The sequence below is a fragment of the Neoarius graeffei genome, chromosome 8 (assembly GCF_027579695.1).
Source record: "Neoarius graeffei isolate fNeoGra1 chromosome 8, fNeoGra1.pri, whole genome shotgun sequence".
NCBI lineage: Eukaryota > Metazoa > Chordata > Actinopteri > Siluriformes > Ariidae > Neoarius > Neoarius graeffei.
In genome coordinates this window covers 41,584,309-41,607,626 of record NC_083576.1, presented here as the reverse complement: position 1 = coordinate 41,607,626, position 23,318 = coordinate 41,584,309, and the positions used below count along the sequence as shown (strand labels likewise).

The 23,318-nt window shown below is 46.7% G+C and overlaps 1 protein-coding gene across 1 annotated transcript in view; it reads left to right on the top strand.

Annotated features, from left to right (window-relative positions):
• Positions 1-23,318, top strand: part of sil1 (SIL1 nucleotide exchange factor) — a 142,956-nt gene that overhangs the window by 50,761 nt on the left and 68,877 nt on the right. Inside the window, exon 2 of the mRNA XM_060927641.1 lies at positions 22,567-22,693. Within this exon, the coding sequence (XP_060783624.1) occupies positions 22,567-22,693 (127 nt within the window). The remainder of the gene's footprint in view (positions 1-22,566; positions 22,694-23,318) is intronic.

Here is a 23,318-nt window from a genome sequence, read left to right as displayed (position 1 = left end):
TGGACACAAACGCTGTTTTTAAAGGGTCTTCTGGGTTATCAAAGTGAATATTAAAATCTCCGACAACTAAAGCTTTGTCTAAGGAAATAACCAAATCTGAGATAAAATCTGCAAATTCAGAAAGAAACTCAGAATATGGCCCCGGGGGCCTGTAAATAATAAGCAATGGAATTAACTGGGTAGACTTATTTTTTGAGGCTACATACATTATATGAGTATGAAGAACTTCAAATGTATTAAATTTATAACCAGGTTTGTGTGTTACACCTAGATAATCGTTATAAATAACCGCGACGCCTCCTCCTCTGCCAGTTAGACGAGGCTGGTGTATATAACTGTATCCAGGAGGACTCGCTTCATTTAATGCTATATATTCATTTGGCTTAATCCATGTTTCTGTTAAACACAGTACATTAAACTCCTGATCAGTAATGAGTTCATTAACCATTAGCGCTTTAGATGTAAGAGATCTAATATTTAATAGCCCCACCTTTAGATCAAAGGTGCTGGCAGCAGCTGTACAGTCAGTCTGATCTAATTTTATATTGATTAGGTTACTGGAACAAACTCTCTGAAAATTTCTACCTTTTTGTTGAGCTCGGGGAACAGACACAGTCTCGATGTAGTGGGCCCTGAGTGACGACTCTGTGCAGCTAGCAGACAGTCGGTTTAGCCTGTTCGTCTGCTCCCTGGCCTTGGCTCTGGATTGTCAGAAATTAACTAGGCCTGTTCTGAGACTATGACCTATGCTGCAGGAAATGAGAGCAGCACCTTCCCGAGTGGGATGGATACCGTCCCGCCCTAACAGGCCAGCAGTGCCCTCAAAATTAGCCCAATTATCTATAAAGCCCACACTGTTTTCAGAGCACCACCTGGACAGCCAGCAGTTCAGCGACCATAACCTGCTGTAAGCTACATCGCCACGCCGCATTGGGATGGGGCCAGAGCATACTACAGCATCGGACATCGCCTTCGCTAATTTAAACACCTCTACAAAGTTACTCTTAGTAACCTCAGACTGACGAAGGCGTATATCATTAGCTCCTGCATGGATAACTATCTTTGAGAACCTATGCTTGCCTAGGACCCTAAGATTACCTGCTATGTCCGGCGCCCTGGCTCCCGGTATACACCTGACTAAAGCTGCTGGTGCCCCTAAAGGCTGAGCTAATTTCACGTGCCGTATGATAGAGTCCCCTATAACCAGAGCTCTTTCAGGTTTCTCAGTGGGTGCATCACTAAGGAGAGCAAACCTGTTCGACACGTGACGCGGAGAGGAGTGGTGCTCCCGTGGGCGAGCCTCAGCGGTAGCTTTGGCTCTACGCTTATGCCGCCGAGCTGTCACCCATTCGCCCCGCTGTAAGGGCTCTAATGCCAGAGTTGGGGGATTGCTAACTCCACCTAGGGCGTCCAGACTTTCCCTAACAGAAACTACACTGTTCTCACGCTCACTAACCTGCTCTAAAGCCTGGACACGCGCTTCTAGCACTGAAATCTTCTCCGTCAGAGAGCTAACTAATCTGCACTTATCACAAGTAAAGCTAATAGAGCTATCGCTAGTGACGGAGGAAGAATGACTAAACATCCTGCACTCAGCACACTGAACAGGCTGAAGGTGTGCCATGATGAAAAGATTCACGTACCTTAAATGAAGATCTGTTGATATTAAAGCAGATCAGATGGCCTCCGCTTGTGGAGGAGAAAAAAAGAAAGCTTCCGGTCTCGGGGTTCTTCCGAAAAAAGAAAGAGAAAAAACCGGAAAAAAAAAAAACCGGAAAAAGGAAAGCGAAAGTGAAAAGTACAAAAATGAAAGCGACAGTATAATAAAAATGAAGACGATACTGGAAATTTATTTATAGAAAAAAAGTTAAAAAAGGATTAGTAATTAACGCCGGCACTCGCGGGAAAAAAGATTCGGCGCGAACAACTCAACTTATAAATTTGACAGTGGCAGCACAATCTTGAAATTGTCACAGTCTGATATCTTGACTACATAATTCAAAAGCATCTGCAACATTTGCACTGATGGTTTGTGCAGCTAAATTAACTTTCATTTTCTGCTATTCCCATGATATACGAGAACTGCGGAGTTATTCCCAAGGTGTAGACCTTCATCTTCTTGCAATTTATGTAGTTGGTCAAAATATGACCCCTGGATCTTGCCACCTGCATCGTCAGTAATTATCTTTGTATGGCCAACGTTGTGCACCAATTTCAACATATGGCAGATGTCCATTACCACATGAATTATTTCATTTTCATCTGCAGGGTGATTGAACCATGGCTGCATGTTCTATGGAGACAAATGTCCACCGAGTTCCTCAATCATACTGAAGTGGCATGATGGTCCATCACATGTTAAAGAAACAGTTCTTACACCTGTCATGAAGCTCCATCAAACAGGTCCTGATGATGTTTGAATGCTCATGCCTTAGAGAGCCCATTCACTAGAAAGTAACCCACACACGCTTTCCAGTTGCTGGTTAATGTTACTACCATCAGCCCTAAAGCATCCGTTGGGACTGATGCATCATCATCATCATCTTATTATTCGGATTCAACAGCGATTGTTAACATATCCATTAAATTTATTGCCATCCCATTGCACATGTTTCCTAATGGTCATTTCACCCAGCATAAAGGCACATACAGCTGCAGAATTGTGTGTGTTTGCTTCAGACACCTTAATGTTTAAAGCATTAAAGGCTTCTGTAAAACCAGGTTCACCATTTATGCTTTGGTACCACTTGTATAGTTGTGATAGATGAGGCAAAGCAAGTTGGAAAGATTTTCTTACATATTTATAGGCCTTGGCCGAACAGAAAGATATTGTTCATGCAAAGGCTCGGACCACTGGGGAATGACTTTTTCTTGATATTTTCTTTCCTTTGCTTTCTAAAACCCGTTTCATCACCTCAAATGGTGCACCACTGTTGGTTTTTCAGAGGTTCTGTGCAGTTATCTGATACCAGGCCTTTGTTCTTCAGTTCTTTCACAACATTCTCTAGTGATTCCACTTTTTTCTCAAGTCTTCTTGATTTCTGTTGTGTGAACTTAAGTTTCTTCTTTGTTGATGTTATGCCATTTATAACATCAACAGCATTTATGAATGCAGTATGTTCTAATAATAACATGCTGGTGCACATGTTTCTGGTATGTTCCTGCTCTGTTTTGTTTAGGCATTTCATTGTCTGCAAAGGCTGAATATCAAAACAACAAAGCTTATGAAACAAAGGCATTGCTATTAAAAAAAAATAATAAAAATCCTATGGCCCCATACTGGCTTCATTTTCCTTAACGTTATTAAATGAGGCCACCAGTGATTTTATTATTGACAATCACAGTATCATGTGCAAACCCTCTTCTGAAGAGAAAAGGGGGTCTTTAGATGCTAAAACAGTGGCACAGCAGTGTGCTTTTACACAGCAACCTATCGCACCTCTGTTTACCTTGAAGGTGTCCAATCCACATGTCCTTGTAAACTGGAGCATGAGAACATGTGTCAATCAGGTAAAAGTGACTAGAAAAAGAAACCACCATCTTTGTAAGTGCACAGTTACACCTGGAAGTGGGTCTAGTATGGGTGCTACATGTGAAAACGGCCATCAAACAAGGAATATGATGTATTGGAGCGAATAACTACACAGTCTTGTAGAAGGCATTTTTAGTGCTTATGAAGTTGGTACACTTTTTGTGGTTGTGGTATTTATTTTTGCTGTTGGATTTAAAGGAACTGAAATGTAACCATATACTTGACCTCTGACCTATGCCTTAAAGTGCACATAGAAGTCAGAAGATGTGAGCACTTTCTATGGTCCTTGACTAGCTAGATAAAACTGCCAGTCATCTCTGCATGTTATTACCAGCAAGTAACATCAACTGTCCTACAACAAGAACTGTTTGTTGTGTGCGTGTGCAAATGTGTCCTCCAGTTTGAGACTCTGCTTACAGTCTCACTTGACTCTTCTTGAAGTTAGTGTGATTGTAGAGATACTGCTGATAGCTATTTGCAAAGCTCTTTCTATTTTGCAGATCTGTTTAACAAATCAGCATGAATGTAATTGTACACAGACGTATGTCTTGCCTTTGGAGAAACGTTGACTGTTATCCTTGCCTTAAGATACTCAGTCATGCTGTGTGCCACTTGGTGAAATGCTGTTGTTAGTCATTGTTTGTTTGTTTTTTGTGATTAGAGGCACGGTAAATAAAAATGTTTTTATTTTTTAGTCAGTTATAAAAAGGTGTGTGTGTGCCAGGATGTTTATTTTTCATTGTTGGTGGGTGTGTCAGTGTTTAATCCTGCTGTATCATGTTTTCACTTTAATAAACAGCTCAGTAGACTCTACAACATGTGATTTGGGATCACATTACAATCTGCTCCACTCACATTGGTCAGTGAATTGCACGTTATCCATCAATGACAACCACAGGTTTCAAAATACTAACTCGCCTTTTTATTTCATTCATGATTTTTGTATATATATATATATATATATATATATATATATATATATATATATACAGACACACATACATACATACATACATACATACATACAGTGGTGCTTGAAAGTTTGTGAACCCTTTAGAATTTTCTAGATTTCTGCATAAATATGACCTAAAACAACATCAGATTTTCACACAAGTCCTAAAAGTAGATAAAAAGAACCCAGTTAAACAAATGAGACAAAAATATTCTACTTGCTCATTTATTTATTGGGGAAAATGATCCAATATTACATATCTGTGAGTGGCAAAAGTATGTGAACCTTTGCTTTCAGTATCTGGTGTGACCCCCTTGTGCAGCAATAACTGCAACTAAATGTTTCCGGTAACTGTTGATCAGTCCTACACACCGGCTTGGAGGAATTTTAGCTCATTCCTCTGTACAGAACAGCTTCAACTCTGGGATGTTGGTGGGTTTCCTCACATGATCTGCTCGCTTCAGGTCCTTCCACAACATTTCGATTGGATTAAGGTCAGGACTTTGACTTGGCCATTCGAAAACATTAACTTTATTCTTCTTTGACCATTCTTTGGTAGAACGACTTGTGTGCTTAGGGTTGTTGTCTTGCTGCATGACCAACCTTCTCTTGAGATTCAATTCATGGACAGATGTCCTGACATTTTCCTTTAGAATTCGCTGGTATAATTCAGAATTCATTGTTCCATCAATGGTGGCAAGCTGTCCTGGCCCAGATGCAGCAAAACAGGCCCAAACTATGATACTACCACCACCATGTTTCACAGATGGGATAAGGTTCTTATGCTGGAATGCAGTGTTTTCCTTTCTCCAAACATAACGCTTCTCATTTAAACCAAAAAGTTCTATTTTGCTCTCATCTGTCCACAAAACATTTTTCCAATAGCCTTCTGGCTTGTCCATGTGATCTTTAGCAAACTGCAGACGAGCAACAATGTTCTTTTTGGAGAGCAGTGGCTTTCTCCTTGCAGCCCTGCCATGCACACCATTGTTGATCAGTGTTCTCCTGATGGTGGACTCATGAACATTAGCCAATGTGCGAGAGGCCTTCAGTTGATTAGAAGTTACCCTGGGGTCCTTTGTGACCTTGCTGACTATTACATGCCTCGCTCTTGGAGTGATCTTTGTTGGTCGACCACTCCTGAGGAGGGTCACAATGGTCTTGAATTTCCTCCATTTGTACACAATCTATCTGACTGTGGATTGGTGGAGTCCAAACTCTTTAGAGATGGGTTTGTAACCTTTTCCAGCCTGATGAGCATCAACAACGCTTTTTCTGAGGTTCTCAGAAATCTCCTTTGTTCAAGCCATGATACACTTCCATAAAAGTGTGTTGTGAAGATCAGACTTTGATAGATCCCTGTTCTTTAAATAAAACAGGGTGCCCTTAACTGGGTTCTCTTTATCTACTTTTAGGACTTGTGTGAAAACCTGATGATGTTTTAGGTCATATTTATGCAGAAATATAGAAAATTCTAAAGGGTTCACAAACTTTCAAGTACCATAAAACAAACAGGATAAGCGGCTACAGATAATGGATGGATGGATATTTGTTTTTTACTTCTAATGAAGGAAAAGAAACACAATTTGCTTTTTACTTTTGTATCTGCCATTTCTGATAACAAAACAATAATGGCATATGTGACAGTTCCGTTGAGTGAGTGGAGCACAGAGGACGGCAGGACAGAGATCAGGTTTGCGTACAGGCTTTATTGCCACACTTTTCAGTCTAACAATAACTTTTCCCAATAGAGAGAGACACACACACACACACACAGCGTCTCGTCCGGGGATGAGCTTTCCTCTGCTCTCACTCTCCCTCCTTAAATAGCGTGCGGTTTACTGGGGAGAACACACACAAAACACAGGTTAATCACACTCAGGTGAAGCGATTCTGCCACTTACCTTCCCCAACTCCGCCCTCCTGTCACAGACCAGCGCTTGACCACGCCCCCGCTGCCACATACCCCCACCGCCCGACTCAGGCCGGGCACCCGCCCGGCCCGCAGCCGACTCCCCCCCCCCCCCCCCCCTTTACGGGAGAGGAAGTCCGCCACGACCATCTGCGCCCCCGGCCTGTGGACCACCTTGAAGTTGAAAGGTTGGAGCGCTAGATACCAACGGGTGATCCGCGCGTTGGCATCCTTCATGCGGTGGAGCCACTGGAGGGGCGCGTGGTCCGAACAGAGGGTGAAAGAGCGCCCCAGCAGGTAGTAACGGAGGGCGAGGACCGCCCACTTGATCGCCAGACACTCTTTCTCTATGGTGCTGTAGCGCCCCTCACGCACCGACAGCTTTCGGCTGATGTATAATACTGGGCGGTCCTCTCCCCCCACCTGCTGGGACAAAACGGCCCCCAGCCCTCTGTCCGACGCATCCGTCTGTAACAAAAAAGGGAGAGAGAAGTCAGGGGAGTGCAAAAGTGGCCCCCCACACAGTGCAGCCTTTACCTCAGAGAAAACCCGCTGGCACTGCTCCGTCCACTGGACCGGATCTGGCGCCCCCTTTTTAGTGAGGTCAGTCAGCGGGCTGGTGACGTCCGAATAATTAGGTATAAACCTATGATAATAGCCAGCCAGCCCCAGGAACTGTCTCACCCCCTTTTTGGTCTTGGGCCTCGGGCAGGCCGCAATCACTGCTGTCTTGTTAATTTGGGGACGCACCTGCCCGTTACCCAAGTGGAAGCCCAGATACTGTACTTCCACCCGCCCAATCGCACACTTCTTCGGGTTGGCAGTGAGCCCCGCCCGCCTCAGCGACCTCAGGACGGCCCTCAGGTGTTGAAGGTGCCGCTGCCAATCATTACTATAAACGATGATGTCATCTAAGTAAGCGGCCGCATAGGTGGCGTGGGGCCGGAGGACCCGGTCCATCAGCCGCTGAAACGTAGCGGGCACCCCAAACAGCCCAAACGGAAGTGTGACGAACTGGTGTAAGCCGAACGGTGTGGAAAAGGCCGTTTTTTCCCGGGATAATGGAGTCAAGGGGATCTGCCAATATCCCTTCTTTAAATCCAGTGTCGAGTAAAAGCGAGCCGTGCCTAGTCGATCGAGCAGCTCATCAATACGAGGCATTGGGTACGCATCGAATTTAGACACCGCGTTGACTTTTCTATAGTCCACACAGAACCGGACCGAGCCGTCGGCCTTGGGAACCAAGACCACCGGGCTGCTCCAGTCACTGTGGGACTCCTCGACGATGCCCATCTCGAGCATGGCCTGAAGTTCTTCCCGAACCACCTTTTTTTTGTGTTCGGGTAATCTATAAGGACGGCTACGCACTACCACCCCCGGGGGCATCTCTATGTGGTGTTCTATGAGGTTGGTGCGACCGGGCAGGGGCGAGAACACATCCGAAAACTCGGCCTGCAACTGGGCGACCTCCGTGAGTTGGGTCGGGGAGAGGTGGTCTCCACAGGGGACCGGAGAGGTGTGAGATGCCAATGACCCTTTTTGGACCTCCGGCCCCAGCTCCGCCTTCTCCGGAACTACCGACACCAACGCCACGGGGACCTCCTCATTCCAGAGCTTCAGCAGATTGAGGTGGTAGATCTGTAGCGCCCCCTCCCTGTCCTTTCGCCTAACCTCATAGTCGACGTCCCCGACTCGCCGTGTGACCTCGAAGGGCCCTTGCCACTTGGCGATTAATTTGGAGCTCGACGTGGGCAACAGGACGAGTACCTTATCTCCCGGAGTGAACTCTCTAAGGCGCATGCCCTTGTTGTACAGGCGGGTTTGCCGTTCCTGGGCCTGCCGCAAATTCTCCTGAGTTAAGTGGGTGAGCGTGTGGAGTTTTGCACGCAGATCCATAACGTATTGAATTTCATTTTTGCTCTGCGAAGGTCCCTCCTCCCAATTTTCCCGCAGTACATCTAAGATGCCGCGCGGCTTACGCCCATACAATAATTCAAACGGGGAGAACCCCGTGGAGGCTTGGGGGACCTCTCGCACTGCAAACAACAAGGGTTCGAGCCACTTATCCCAGTTATGTGCGTCCTCACTTACGAATTTTTTGATAATATTCTTGAGGGTGTGGTTGAACTGTTCGACTAAACCGTCCGTCTGTGGGTGATACACGCTGGTGCGGATCGGCTTAATACCCAGTAGCCCATACAGTTCGGCCAGTGTTCGTGACATAAACGAGGTGCCTTGGTCAGTCAGAATCTCTTTCGGGATTCCAACCCGGGAGATGACGTGAAAGAGGCCCTCTGCAATACTATGTGCGGAGATATTGCGAAGAGGCACCGCTTCCGGGTATCGCGTTGCATAGTCCACCAGAGCCAATATAAAGCGGTACCCTCGTGTTGACCGATCTAATGGCCCGACGAGATCCATCCCAATTCTTTCAAACAGGGTCTCGATTAGTGGTAGGGGGCGCAAAGGCGCTTTTGGAATGGTCGCTGGATTTACTAACTGGCATTCGCGGCACGCCGTACACCACTTACGGACGTCGCCGCGAATCCCCGGGCAATAGAATCGGGCCATTATCTGGGCGAGTGTTTTATCCTGCCCGAGGTGTCCCGCCATGGGATTAAAGTGAGCCGCCTGGAATACCAATTCCCGGCGGCTCTTTGGAATTAACAACTGGGTGACACGCTCCTTCGTCTGAGTGTCCTGCGTCACTCGGTATAACCTATCCTTTAAAATGGAAAAATAGGGGAAGGTCGGGGTGGCGTTCGGCTGGAGCGTTTGACCATCGATTACTCTCACTTGGTCAAACGCGTGTCGCAGAGTTTCGTCTCGCGATTGTTCCAGTGGGAAATCCGCGAGGGATTCCCCAATAGAAAGAGGAGGGGCTGGGGGCTCCTCACTCTGTCGCGGAGATGACGTAGACAGCTCTGCGACTGCAGCTCCAGCCAAAACGACACCGGGACCCCCCCCTGCTAACCGGCAGGACCCACTCTTTACTAGGTGTGCCATCAGCCCCCGGAATCCCGGCCAATCAGTCCCCAAGATTAAAGAGTGGGTAAGGCGAGGATTAACCACCGCCTTTACTATGGATTTGTCCCCTCTGAAATGTATGTGGACCGACACCAACGGGTAGCAGTGAACATCCCCGTGCACACACAACACCTTCACCCCTTGTGCTCCCCCCAATGCCTCATCTTGCACCAGGCTTTGGCGGATCGAGGTCTGGTTGCAACCCGAATCCACCAACGCCTGATATGTCGCCCCTTGTACACTTACCGGTATGCGATACGCTCCGGCCTGATCGAGGGCAGCCTCTGGCACGTCGGGGATCCGCACCACTGCCCCCACCTCCATCGCGGCACACTGTTGCTGCAGGTGGCCCGGTTCCCCGCAGCGCCAGCAAACCGGCCCGGGCCTCCCCTCTGCAGCTGTGGTTTGAGGGTCACTCACCTGAGGGGGGGGGGGAGACAGACACAGAAGGGAGAAACGGGAGGGCACCACGGGTGCAGCGGGCCGGCTGGGGTGGAGTCGGCCCCCGCCTCCGTGGTGGGGGAATGGGGCGAGGACGAGACACGAGAGGAGGGGGAAGAGAGAGAGAGAGAAGATGACATCCATTGTCCTGCCACCGGGACAGCCACCAGATGATCCTCCGCCAGTCCTACGGCCTGATCCAGCGACGCCGGGCGGTGGCACTGGACCCACTCCGCGGTTCCGGCGGGTAGGCGGGCGATGAACTGTTCCAGCGCCACCTGGTCGATGATCCCCTCGGCGTCGCGATCTTCGGCCCTCGGCCACCGCCAGCAGGCGTCCCGGAGCTGCTGGCCGAACGCGAACGGGCTGCCGACTTCCTCCATTCGCAGCGCGCGGAAGCGCTGGCGCTGCTGCTCCGGCGTGCGCCCCACGCGCTGGAGGACAGCCCGGCAAAGGTTGGCGTAGGCCAGCCGGTGGTCGGCGGGGAGCTGTAGTGCGGCTAACTGCGCCTCTCCCGTCAGGAGGGGGAGGAGGCGCGCCGTGCGCTGCTCCATCGGCCACCCCGAGGCTTCGGCGACCTGTTCGAACAACGCGATGAACGCCTCGGGGTCATCCTACGGGCCCATTTTAGTCAAGGTGATGGGAGATGGGCCCGCGGCCGGGGCGCTGGTGGACCCCGCCGACGCAAGGAGGCGCCGGAACGCCTCTCGGTCTTCCTGTTGAGCCAGCACCAGGGCTTCGAAGCGGCGCTCCTGCTCCTTCCGGAGCGTGACGAGTGCCTGGTGCTGGCTCTGCTGAGCTGTGGCGAGGGCGTGGACCAAGTCCGCGAACAGGGAGGATTCCATGGGGCTGCAGGACAGGTGCTCCACTTTTCCCGGGTTTCGGCACCACTGTGACAGTTCCGTTGAGTGAGTGGAGCACAGAGGACGGCAGGACAGAGATCAGGTTTGCGTACAGGCTTTATTGCCACACTTTTCAGTCTAACAATAACTTTTCCCAATAGAGAGAGAGAGACACACACACACACACACACACACACAGCGTCTCGTCCGGGGATGAGCTTTCCTCTGCTCTCCCTCTCCCTCCTTAAATAGCGTGCGGTTTACTGGGGAGAACACACACAAAACACAGGTTAATCACACTCAGGTGAAGCGATTCTGCCACTTACCTTCCCCAACTCCGCCCTCCTGTCACAGACCGGCGCTTGACCACGCCCCCGCTGCCACAGCATATTAACTGGTTACTGACACAAAATTAGAATGACCAAATCTAGGCTACACAGACTGTTGATGTCTTTTTAATTATCATTTAAACAGAATAGATAGAAATGGCGGGGGGGGGGCACACTTAGAAAGCTGAATGCACTGACTGGATGTGCTAAACTGGCTGAATCCATGGAGTGCTGAATGCGCTCCATGTTGTCATGGTAGCATTGGTAATATGTCGCATTCATACTGATTAAGATTGTCCGCAGCATGAAAGCTCTCCGTTCATGTGGTCAGCTATATGGCCAGTCATTTCAGCACAACACAGTTCCTGTTAGCAGTACAGTATGTTATGTTCATTACTATGTATCTATCGCTCACAGAACATTTCTCGTTCTTCATACATATTGGTAAAATGGGTCACCAAATATAATTTTGTGGGTGTTAGTATACTTGAGTGGCCTCCCCAAGTAAAGTCTATGTGTCAAACACTGAGTTGCTGCCACTTCTGCACATGCATGTAGTTATGTGTCAGTTATAAATTTGGCTCCTTTGCTTGGTGTCAGGCTATAACACACCACGCCGGCGTGGATTATTTTTGTATAACACAACACTGCTTTTTAGATTGGTAAGTCTGTTCAGGGAATATTTTTGGTCACTTAAATATGTGCTCAGAAGTTGACATACAAGGATATGAATGTCATCATTATCATTGGAGTTTCAGTGATTTATTTGAACTGTTCTTTTTCTGTGGCAGAGTGATTATTAAAGATTTGTTATTTTAAAAAAAACACACAATCTGGTGCACAGGCTTTAATTCATTTTTTCTTTCCTGAAATCAATACAGGGACAAAAATTTACATATACCCAATAAGATTGTTACTTTAGTGGTGCTGAAAATTCCAGAATGCCTTTTAACTTGCTAACTTTATAATTTCCAGTTGGTGATCATGATTGACATTATGAAGCTGGTAGCTTCTTTGTGCCAACATAAAAAGGGTTTGTTTGACAACTCCTATGGCTTGACCAACCCACAGTACAATTCTAAGGTGCAGATCAAAAGTTCTAGAAAAATATCCTTTAGACTGATGAGACTAAGATGGAGATGTTTGGTTGTTATGCACAGTGCCATATTTGGCAAAAATCAGTCATGACATTTTTCTGATTTTTATACATCTGTGAGGGTCATTTATGAGCTCAGTGTAAATTTGTGAAAAAAAAAATGGGGGGGGGGGGGGTCAGGCTCCACAACTAGATCTAGTTCTATCCCAAGCTCTTTTACGATGGACTGAGGTGAAGTAGAAAATTCTCCTGAGGTCTGACAAATCAAAAGTAGAAATTCTTTTTAGAAGTCATGGACACCACGTCCTCCAGGCTAAAGAGGAGAAGGACCATCTGGCTTGTTATCAGTGCACAGTTCAAAAGCTAGCATCTGTGATGGTATGAGGGTGCATTAGTGCACATGACATTGGCAGCTTGTACATCTGGGAAGGCATCATTAATGCTGAACGATATACACACACATTTCAGAGCAAATATGTTGCCATCCAGACAAAATCTTTTTCAGGGAAGGCCTTCCTTCTTTCAGCAACTCAATGCCAAACTGCTTTCTGCACATATTACAGCTGCATGGCTCCATCGTAAAAGAGTTCAGGTGTTAAACTGGCTTGCCAACAGTCCAGACCTGTCTCCCATTTAAAACATTTGGTGCATTAATGAAGTAAAAAATATGACAAAAGAGACCCCAAACTGTTGAGCAACTGAAATTGTATATCAGACAAGAATGGGACAACATTGCTCTTTTAAAACTACAGCAATTGGTCTCCTCAGTTCCCAAACTTTTACAGAGTGTTGTTGAAAGTAGAGGTGATGCAACACATTGGTAAACATGCCCGTGTCCCAACTTTTTTGAAATATGTTTGACATCAAATTCAAAATGAGCATATATTTTTCAAAAAAAAAAACAATGACATTTCTCAGTTTTAACATTTGATATGTTGTCTTTGTACTATTTTCAATGAAATATAAAGGCTTCCATGATTTGCAAATTATCACTTTCCATTTTTATTTACAGTTTACACAGTGTCCCAACTTTTTTTGGAATTGGGGTTGTACAATCATGTCAGTTTTTAATGCAGTGCTGCCTGAGGGCTTGAAGGTCATGGGTGTTCAGTGTTGGATTTTGGCCTTGCCCTTTACATGTGGGGGCTGAGCAAAATGAATTTGGTTCACCAGTTTTTATTTTATTTTGAGTTTTCTGAAATCAGCATGATGCATATAGAGTCAAAAATATACATACAGCACACCTAATATTTGGCTAAATGTCCCTTAGCAGGTTTTATTTTTAACAAATGCAATTGGTAGCCATCAACTAGCCACAATTCTGGTTGTATATTTGACCACTGTTCTTGGCAGAATTAGTAGAGTTCAGTTAAATTTGTTGGTTTCCTGGCATGGACCCAACTTTGAAAACATGGGGACTGTGCTTAAATCAGGTTCAAGTCAGGACTTTGGGAAGGCCATTCCAAAAGCTGAATGTTAACCTGCTTTATACATTCCACAATCAGCTCTGACAAAGAACTAGAGACCAGAGGTTTAAGCTGAGATACATGAAAGGTAGGGTGAACACATCACATGGTGAGTGGTAATGCCAGTCTAACAGAACATGGGTTGATTACCTTCTTAATGAGGAAGGATCCAAGGAACCTGGGTGCTAGCTTGCAAGAGATGGTCCTAAGTGGCAAGTGACGCGTGGAGAGCATAACTCGTTGACCTACTCAGTAGGTGGGTGCCTTGGAGCAATGTTTGTCGGCCTGCCTCTTGGATGCGAGTGCGGAGCGAATGAGTCTTCTCCGGGCCAATGCCCATGTCCTCCTACAGCGGTGTATAAAGAGCTGGGCTGAGGGTACGGTAACCTCCTCCTCTTGGCTGGGGAACAGTGGTGGTTGGTAACCTAGTGAGCACTGGAACGGAGCGAGACCTGTGGCAGAGGAAAGGAGAGTGTTATGTGCATATTCGATCCAGGGTAGGTACTTGCTCCAAGAACTGGCATCCCTGGACACGTACCTGAGTGCAACCTCCAAAGCCTGGTTTGCCCATTCTGCCTGGCCATTGGTCTGTGGGTGGAAGCCTGAGGAGAGACTACAAGTGGCTCCGATGAGTTTGCAGAAGGCTCTCCAGAACTGTGCAGTGAACTGAGGACCCTGGTTAGAAACAATGTTGGTAGGCAGACCATGTAGGCAGAAAGCATGGTGGACGAGTAGTTCCACGGTCTCTTTGGCTGAGGGGAGCTTGGGCAGAGGAATGAAATGGATGGTCTTAGAAAAATGTCAAAACAGTGAGGATGCATGTGTTGCCACCTGAGTTGGGGAGTCCTGTGATGAAGTCCAGGGTGATGTGAGACCAAGGTTGATGCGGAGTTGGAAGGGGTCTTAGTAAGCCGGCAAGGGGTCGATTTGCTGTCTTGTTCCGGGAGCATGTGTCGCAGGCTGCCACAAACTCCTGGACATCCTCCTTGATGGATGGCCACCAAAAGCACTACTGGATGAGAGCCAGGGTTTGGGTGGCTCCCGGACGACAGGCCAGCTTGGAGCCATGACCCCACTGCAGCACCTGAGTTTGCACAGGACAGGGAACAAACAGATGGTTATGAGGAATGTTGTTGGAGTTACCTTCACCAGGGTCCTGCTCCAGGGCCTTCTGCATGAGTGTCTCAACCTCTAGAATAGCAGCTCCCACCAGGCAGCATGGAGGAAGGATGGTCTCGGGTGGCTTGGACTCCTCTTGGTGGGAAGAGAACATCCTGGACAGGGCGTTGGGTTTGCTGTTCTTGGAGCCTGGGTGGTAGGAGAGCGTGAAGTTGAACCAGGAGAAAAAGAGAGACCAACGGGCTTGACGGGAATTGAGACGTTTGGCAAACTTGAGGTACTCCAGGTTTTTATGGTCGGTCCAGACTAGGAAAGGGAGATCAGACCCCTCGAGCCAGTGCCTCCACTCCTCCAAGGCTAGTTTCACGGCCAGTAGTTCTTGGTCGCCGATGTCGTAGTTCCATTCAGCTGGGGATAGCCGGAAGGAGAAGGCGCATGGGTGGACCTTGTTGTCATTGGCCCTCTGGGATAGGATAGCTCCGACCCCTGATTCGGAGGCGTCGACCTCGAAAATAAACTGCTTGGTTGAATCGGGTATGGTGAGAATGGGTGCTGTGGTAAACCTGCACTTGAGACTGGAAAAGGCTTTATCTGCTTCCTGCCACCACTTGAACTTGGTCTTGGTTGAGGTCAGGGCTGAGAGAGGTCTGGCCACCGTGCTGAAGTCACAGATGAAGCGCCTGTAGAAGTTGGCGAACTCCAGGAAGCGCTGGAGCTCTAGTCTTGAAGATGGGGTGACTGCCTCCAGCTTGAGGGGGTCCATCTGGATCTTTGCTGGAGAGATGATGAACCTCAGGAACGAGACAGAGCTTTGGTGGAACTCGCTCTTTTCTGCCTTGATGAACAACTTGTTTGCTAGCAGGCTCTGGAGGACCTGCTGGACATGACCCTGATGTTCCTCCAGGGAGCGGGAGATGATCAGGATGTCATTCAGGTACTCGAAAATGATGTTTAGGAAGTCCCTTAAGACGTCATTAACGAGTGCCTGAAGACTGTGGGCGCGTTGGTCAGGCTGAAAAGGACCACGAGGTACCAGTGGCAGTGTTAAAGGCCATCTTCCACTTGTCCCCCTCCCTGATCCTGACGAGATGGTATGCATTGCGTAGCTCTAGCTTGGTGAATACCTTGGCTCCCTGGAGTAATTCAAAGGCTGTGGTCATGAGAGGTAGTGGGTAGCGGTTTTTGACTGTGATGGTGTTGAGACCTCGATAGTCAATGCAGGGGCAGAGCGACTTGTCCTTTTCCATGAAGAAGAATCCCGCCCCTGCTGGGGAGGAGGAAGGGTGGATGATCCCAGCTGCCAAGGATTTGGAGATGTACTTCTCCATGGCTTGCCTTTTGATGGGACAGAGAGAGTAGAGTCATCCTTTGAGTGGTGCTGTCCCAGGTGGGAGGTCGATTCCACAGTCATCGGGTCTGTGAGGAAGGAGGGACTGTGAGGAAGGTTGCCCAGGGCCCCTTGATTCACTGCTGAAAATGAGTTTGAGATCCAGATATTCCAAAGGCACATGAGAGGTCGGGGAACTCGCTGGCTGAAGGCTGCGGTGGTTTGGCGGGAGGCAGAGCGGAGTTCAGACAGGAAGCTAGGCAAGACTGGCTCCAGCCTAGGATGGTGTTGTCAGCCCAGTTAAGGTGGGGGTTGTGCTGCGTTGACCATGGTAATCCTAGGACGATGGGTACGTGGGTGTTCATGACGTGAAGCTGGATGGTTTGAGTGGTTACCGGAAATCCTTAGGGTGAGCGGGGCGGTAAGGTGGGTAATGCTGGTCAAGCCAGTGCCATTGAGTGTCAGGACAGTGAGAGGGACGTCGAGATGAAGTAGCGGGATTCCCAGACGCTTGGCAGTGGCGGAGCAGATCAGGTTCCTGTCCGCTCCCGAGTCAACGAGGGCCTGGAGGTGATGATGCTGGTTGCCACGGATAACGATGACAGGAAGTAACGGACGATTAGTGGGGGACTGGTTCAGAGCGTTGCCCACCAGGGCCCCTTGATTCACTGGTGGGCTCGTCCTTTTAGTGGGCAGGCTCGGCAGATGTGTCCCAGCTGACCGCAGTAGAAGCAGGCCCCCATGCTCCACCGGCGATGTCGTTCCTCCGCTGACACCCGAACCCAGTCTACCTGCATGGGTTCGACGGATGCAGTGGGAGGTGGAGAGGAGGTGAAGCTGGGGCAGTTCTTCTCTCTCCTCCGTTGCTGGATCCGAGCGTTGATGCGGTTGGCGAGGTCCATGAGGTTGGAGAGGTCTGATGGCAGTTCCCGTGATACCAATTAGTCCTTGATGGCATCGGACAAGCCGTACAGGAACGCGTCAATCTGGGCGTTCTCATTCCAACTGCACGAAGCTGCCAACATCCGGAACTCGATGGCGTAATCCGAGGTAGACCGGGACCCCTGCCGCAGCTCCTTGAGCTCTCTGGCCGCCTCCCGACCGGACAGAGAGCAGTCGAAAGTTCGCCTCATCTACTTGGAGAAATCCTTGAAACTGGAACAAAAGGGTGCATTGGCATTCCAGACCACTGTTTCCCACTCTCTGGCCTTGCCAGTGAGGAGCGTTATTGTATATGTTACCCGGGAGCATTCTGTGGGGAAGGCCAGAGGTTGCAGCTCTAGGATCAATGAACATTGAAACAGAAACGATCTGCAAGTACCTGGTTCTCCCTTGTAGGGCTGAGGCACTGGAAGTCTCGGTTCGTGGAGAAAGCCAGTGGCAGGAGCTGAAGTAGGAGACGGCTGAGTAGGGGTAGGCACAGCTTGACAGCACTGCATCTGCGTGGTGAGGAGATTGAGTGCATTGGACAGCGTGGCGAGGTTCTGGGTAATTTGTTGTAGGTCTTGTTGGTGGGTCCCGAGGAGAGTCCCTTGCTGCTGGATGGCCATTCTCAGATAGGCGAGTTCCACTGGATCCATATTGGCCAGAATGTACTGTTAGGGTGGGTAGAGGTATGGTGAAGTTTGGATCCAAACACAGACAGTAATCCAATAAATAAGATGATTTAATACAGGGAAGAAAGGGCATGGCAAAAGGTAAACAAACAGGACAAAAAACAAATGGCAAAAATAGTCCGGGCAAAATGAGAACAAACAACTAGACAAAAACATGAGACAGGCAAGGACAAAAATGCTAGTGCAAAAAAAACCCTGAACAAGAAAAGACCCTTAGTGCAAGAAACCATGAATCAGAAATAACCCTTAGTGCAAAAAATATGAACCAGAAAAATGCTAGTGCAAAAACCATGAACAAGAGAAAATCACTAGAGAGAAAAAACATGAGACACAAGAGAGGCACAGAAATGGCTAGAGAAGCAAACGAGACATTCTGGCAAGGTCGGAGTCTGAGAATGGCGTATTTATAAGCAGCAGTGAAAACCAGGAAGCGAATGCAGGTGAGAAGGAATTCCTGTCCCGGATCCAGATCGGCACTGGCGTGAGATATCCGTAATCTTCGGAGTGGATGTCCAGGGCGGAGCATGACAGGTTGAGGTTATGCTGAAGAATTGAGTTAATTTTCCTTCATTATTCCATTCACTTTGTGCAGTCCACCAGTTCCATTGGCAGCAAAACAGTCATAGAGCATGATACTACCACCATGCTTAAGTCGGTATGGTGTTCTTGGGGTTGAATGCCTCACTTTTACTCTTCCAAACATACCTCTGGTCATTGTGGCCAAACTACTCAATCTTTGACCATAAAGTTTTCCTTCAGAAGGCTTATTCTTTGTCCATGTGGTCAGCTGCAAACTTTAGTTGAGCAGGGGCTTCTTTATTGCATGTCAGCAACAAATGTAATACTTGCTTGACAGTAGACTGTAGCAGCTTCCAGTTCATGGCAGGCCTGTGCCTTGGTGGTTCCTGGGTCGTTCCTGACCATCAAAACCAATTTCATCTTAGCTGAGGGTGACTGTTTCAATCTTCTTCCAGACCTTGGCAAAGTGGCTACACCTCCCAACTTGTACTTGTGTACAATTGTTTGAACTGATGATCTTGTGATCTGCTGTTGTTTAGCTCCAAGAGACAAACTTGAATTGTGTAAATTTACGATCCTCTTTCTCAGATCTGCACTGAGCTCCTTGTACTTTCTCATTGTTGGTTAATCCAGTGAGTGCTGTCAAACAAACTCATTTTATGATGGCACAGCGAAACTACCAGCTGTAATCAATCATGATCACTAGCAGGAATTTACAAGGTCTTGACCTTGGTAAATTAAGACATTTTAGACCTTTCAGTACTACTGAATTAATAATATTAAAGTGTTTATAATAATAATAAAGTGGACATATTGATGCATAACAATCTAGGCTGATCTAGCAAATTTTGTCAACAAAATGGCTGACTCTGCTGACTCAGCAATGTCGCGTTTCACTATATTTGACGAAGAAATGATAAACCAATTGAAAGCTGCAAGCAAAAATCACATCACACATCACATTATCTCTAGCCGCTTTATCCTTCTACAGGGTCGCAGGCAAGCTGGAGCCTATCCCAGCTGACTACGGGCGAAAGGCGGGGTACACCCTGGACAAGTCGCCAGGTCATCACAGGGCTGACACATAGACACAGACAACCATTCACACTCACATTCACACCTACGGTCAATTTAGAGTCACCAGTTAACCTAACCTGCATGTCTTTGGACTGTGGGGGAAACCGGAGCACCCGGAGGAAACCCACGCGGACACGGTGAGAACATGCAAACTCCACACAGAAAGGCCCTCGCCGGCCCCGGGGCTCGAACCCAGGACCTTCTTGCTGTGAGGCGACAGCGCTAACCACTACACCACCGTGCCGCCTGCAAGCAAAAATGAAAATACCAAAAAAAGTACGAATTTTTGGCTTTCTGTGTTTAAGAAATGGGCTGCAGAAAGACAAATAAATGACTCTCTAGTGGCATATGAATGCTGTGAGTTAGACAAGGTGCTATCGCAGTTTTATGCAGAAGTGAGGAAAGAAAATGGGGAAAACTACGAACCAGACTCTCTTAAAGTAATGTAGGCAGCATTGGATCGGCATCTGAGACGAGAGAAATATCCGGGATCAATCCTGAAAGATGTTACTTTCAAGAATCACAAAGTCCTTGAGGGAAAAGCGAGAGATTTGCGAAAACAAGGAATGCTTTAGAAACTGATTCAAATGTGCAAGATAGTCTTGCGCCCTGATTGGTTCAGAAAACGTGAATGACAAATGTTGTGAACTTGAATGGCTTCAGAAGTATGAATTTGGCCTTATGTATTATAAACAAGTAATCATATGGTTCCTCGTAAAATTAAGGCTCAATTTCACTCGTGATTTCGAAGTTTTGAAATTGCCCGAGTCGCAAAGCGACTCGGGCAATTTTCAAAACTTCGAAATCACGCATGAAATTAATCCTTAAGTTTACTCGGCCCCATACGATTACCTATACAAATTCACTGAAGATGGTTCACTCAATTTGACCACATTTAGTGCCAAATTCACTCAATTTGACCACATTTAGCTTTCAAAACCACAAAATGGGGGTCAGTTGTACCATTGTTTCCACTCCTAGATACAGTCATTGGTGCATACAACTTGAGAGGTGGTAATCATGAAGTGATGTAAAACACATCATTTAAAATGAATAAAGTTTACTTTTTTAACAATCAATATACACACAATAAACCATAATGACAAAATGACATTTTTTTAGAATGTTTTGCAAATTCCAAAACCATGGGCATTAATATGAAGTTATTTTCAGGCACAAACACCCACTCCTCACCCCCTTTGTGTCTAAAATGGGCTGTCTGTGGGAATTTATGCACATTCGGTCAACAAGATCATTTGTGAGTACTGGCAGTCCAAGGCTCTGTGGGGGGGCTAAGCAAAGAAGTCCATCAAAGGATAAAATATAAGTCATCAATTTATTTGTATAGCACTTTTAACAACATACATTGTTACAAAGCAGCTTTACAGAAAAATAAAGACTTTAAACATATGAACAAATTTTATCCCTGATAAATTTATTTATCCTTGATGAGCAAGCCTGAGGCAGCAATGGCAAAGAAAAACTCCATCAGACAACATGAAGAAGAAACCTTGAAAGGAACCAGATTCAAAAAGGAACCCATTCTCATTTGGGTGATAAAACATAGTGTGATTTATAAATAACTTGTTTCTATAACTGTGTCCTATATAGTTGCAAAGTACAACTGTGCAATCAGGAAAATCATTATAGTTTTAGCATGAAGTCTATTTTGTTGAAGTTGTCAACTGTTCATTGATTGAGACTTGAGTGCTAGACTGTTCATGATAACTGCAGTCCTAAAGTTATCATGGCAGTTGCAGTCCTCAGCCATCATAGCAAAACTGTAAGTGTCCAGCACCATCTTCCAAGTGCGACTTTTGGCTGTCCAAAAGTCTGCTCTAAGTAGCTAGTCGCCATTTTGAGGCCATTAATATTCCACTGTTCCATTTGAAAAGCAATCTGCAACAATGCAATGACATACTAGGCCATATATCTTAAATTGTAATGTGAAATTGAAAGTATTTTGTCAAGGTAACTATATTTGAAATTCTTTTGACTGATCCATGCTGCGGTGGTGTAGTGGTTAGCGCTGTCGCCTCACAGCAAGAGGGTCCTGGGTTCGAGCCCTGTGGCCGGCGAGGCCCTTTCTGTGCGGAGTTTGCATGTTCTCCCTGTGTCTGCGTGGGTTTCCTCCGGGTGCTCCGGTTTCCCCCACAGTCCAAAGACATGCAGGTTAGGTTAACTGGTGACTCTAAATTGACCGTAGGTGTGAATGTGAGTGTGAATGGTTGTCTGTGTCTATGTGTCAGCCCTGTGATGACCTGGCGACTTGTCCAGGGTGTACCCCGCCTTTCACCCGTAGTCAGCTGGGATAGGCTCCAGCTTGCCTGCGACCCTGTAGGACAGGATAAAGCGGCTAGAGATAATGAGATGAGAATGATCCATGCTGTTTTCATATGGTTATTCCATTGTGATGGACCAGAACCAGTCTTGGCCGTCTTGTGGGTGGCCATAAAGGAAAGAATTGTGAAAGAATTAGGCATATTGTGTTCAAAATTGTGTGCTTTTTGTGAGTGAAAGTTTTCTTGTAAAGGCTCGGTATTCAGCTAGGTAAGCACACACTGAGAGAGCTAGCAGAGAAGCATTTGCATGCTTTTTAAAGGCAGTGGCCCATATGTAAAGGAAAAAAAAATTGGATTGAATTCTGGGAAGGGTGAGCTGGCCCCATTAAAGTCACTGAGCTCTTCAGTATGACGTTCTACTGCCAGTGCTTGTCTGGAGAGATTGCTTGGCTATATGTTTGGTTTTATGTACCTCTTAGCAATAGGTGTGGCTAAAACACCTGAACTCAAAAATTAGGAGTGATATCCACATACTTCCACAAAGTGGGAAGCACATAATTGTTTAGAATGTCTTTGTATACTGTAGCATATTAAGATTTCCTTTCAGTGAAACTAAGGGGCTGAACTGAAACATGTTCCACATTGTGCATAGTGCCCCTGTGCACAAAGTGCACTCCAGAAACACATGGTTTACCAAGGTTGGTGTTGAGGAATTTGAGTGGCCTGTACCACCCTGACCACAACCAGACTGAACACCTCTGAGATGAATTGGAACACCGATTGCATGCCAGGCCTTCTTGCTCAATTTAATTGGACAATATCACAAATGCTCTTGAGACTGAATGGACACAAAACCTAAAATCTTGTGAAAAAGCCTTCAAAGAAATTTGGAGGCTATTACAACAGGAAAGTGGGGACCATCTCCATATTAATGCCTATGGTTTGGAATGGAAAGTCTGTCATATTATTTATTACATATTGTATATAATATGTATATATAACTACAGGTGTATTCTATACATTGTGCAGTTTCCTGTGGCTCTCATCATTAAGGAGGACTGGAATGATTTTAATAATGCAGAGGACGCTCATGAGCCTGATCCTAAGGATTTTGATGTGTTTGATCCGAGCCCCAAGTGGCAGACTCTCAAACCAGGTCAGTTTTGGTTTTTCTGCCTTTTTTTCATGAGCTGACTAAATATAACATCTTTATCTTTCATAATTATATTTAACATGTATTGGGCAAAGCCAACAGTCTGATTTTTACTCACTGATTGACAAGACCTCCTTGTTAATGCACATTTGTGGAAGTCACTCAGATCGTCTATATTACATGTAGTCGGGGGTTTCATTAAGGACTGGCGCCTGGCGCAAAATCCAGCTATAATCAGCCTGGCCCCGGTTACTTTTCAAAGTTTCTCAACCAACAATGCTAGTCGATTTCCTATTTTCCAAGACCTTTTCTTTCCTATGGTTATCAGTGGTTATTTTTGCATTCTTTTTACACTTTTTACTGTGTTTGTGTACTCACAGTGGCTTTATGGCCTTGATCTTCAATCACGTCATCTTCACTGTATGAAAGTTTGACGCTGATTGGCTGCTCATCGTTGCAACGGTGGGGCACCAGAAAGCTCGCTTCTGATTTGCTACAGTTCAAAATGAAGTTTTGCTGATGAGGAGCATGTACACAGGAAGCAGCGCCAACTTTTGGCAGACAGAGGACAGAAAATAGACAGAAAGTAAACTGACTTACTTGGCTGGGGTTTAAATTTATTCTCCAG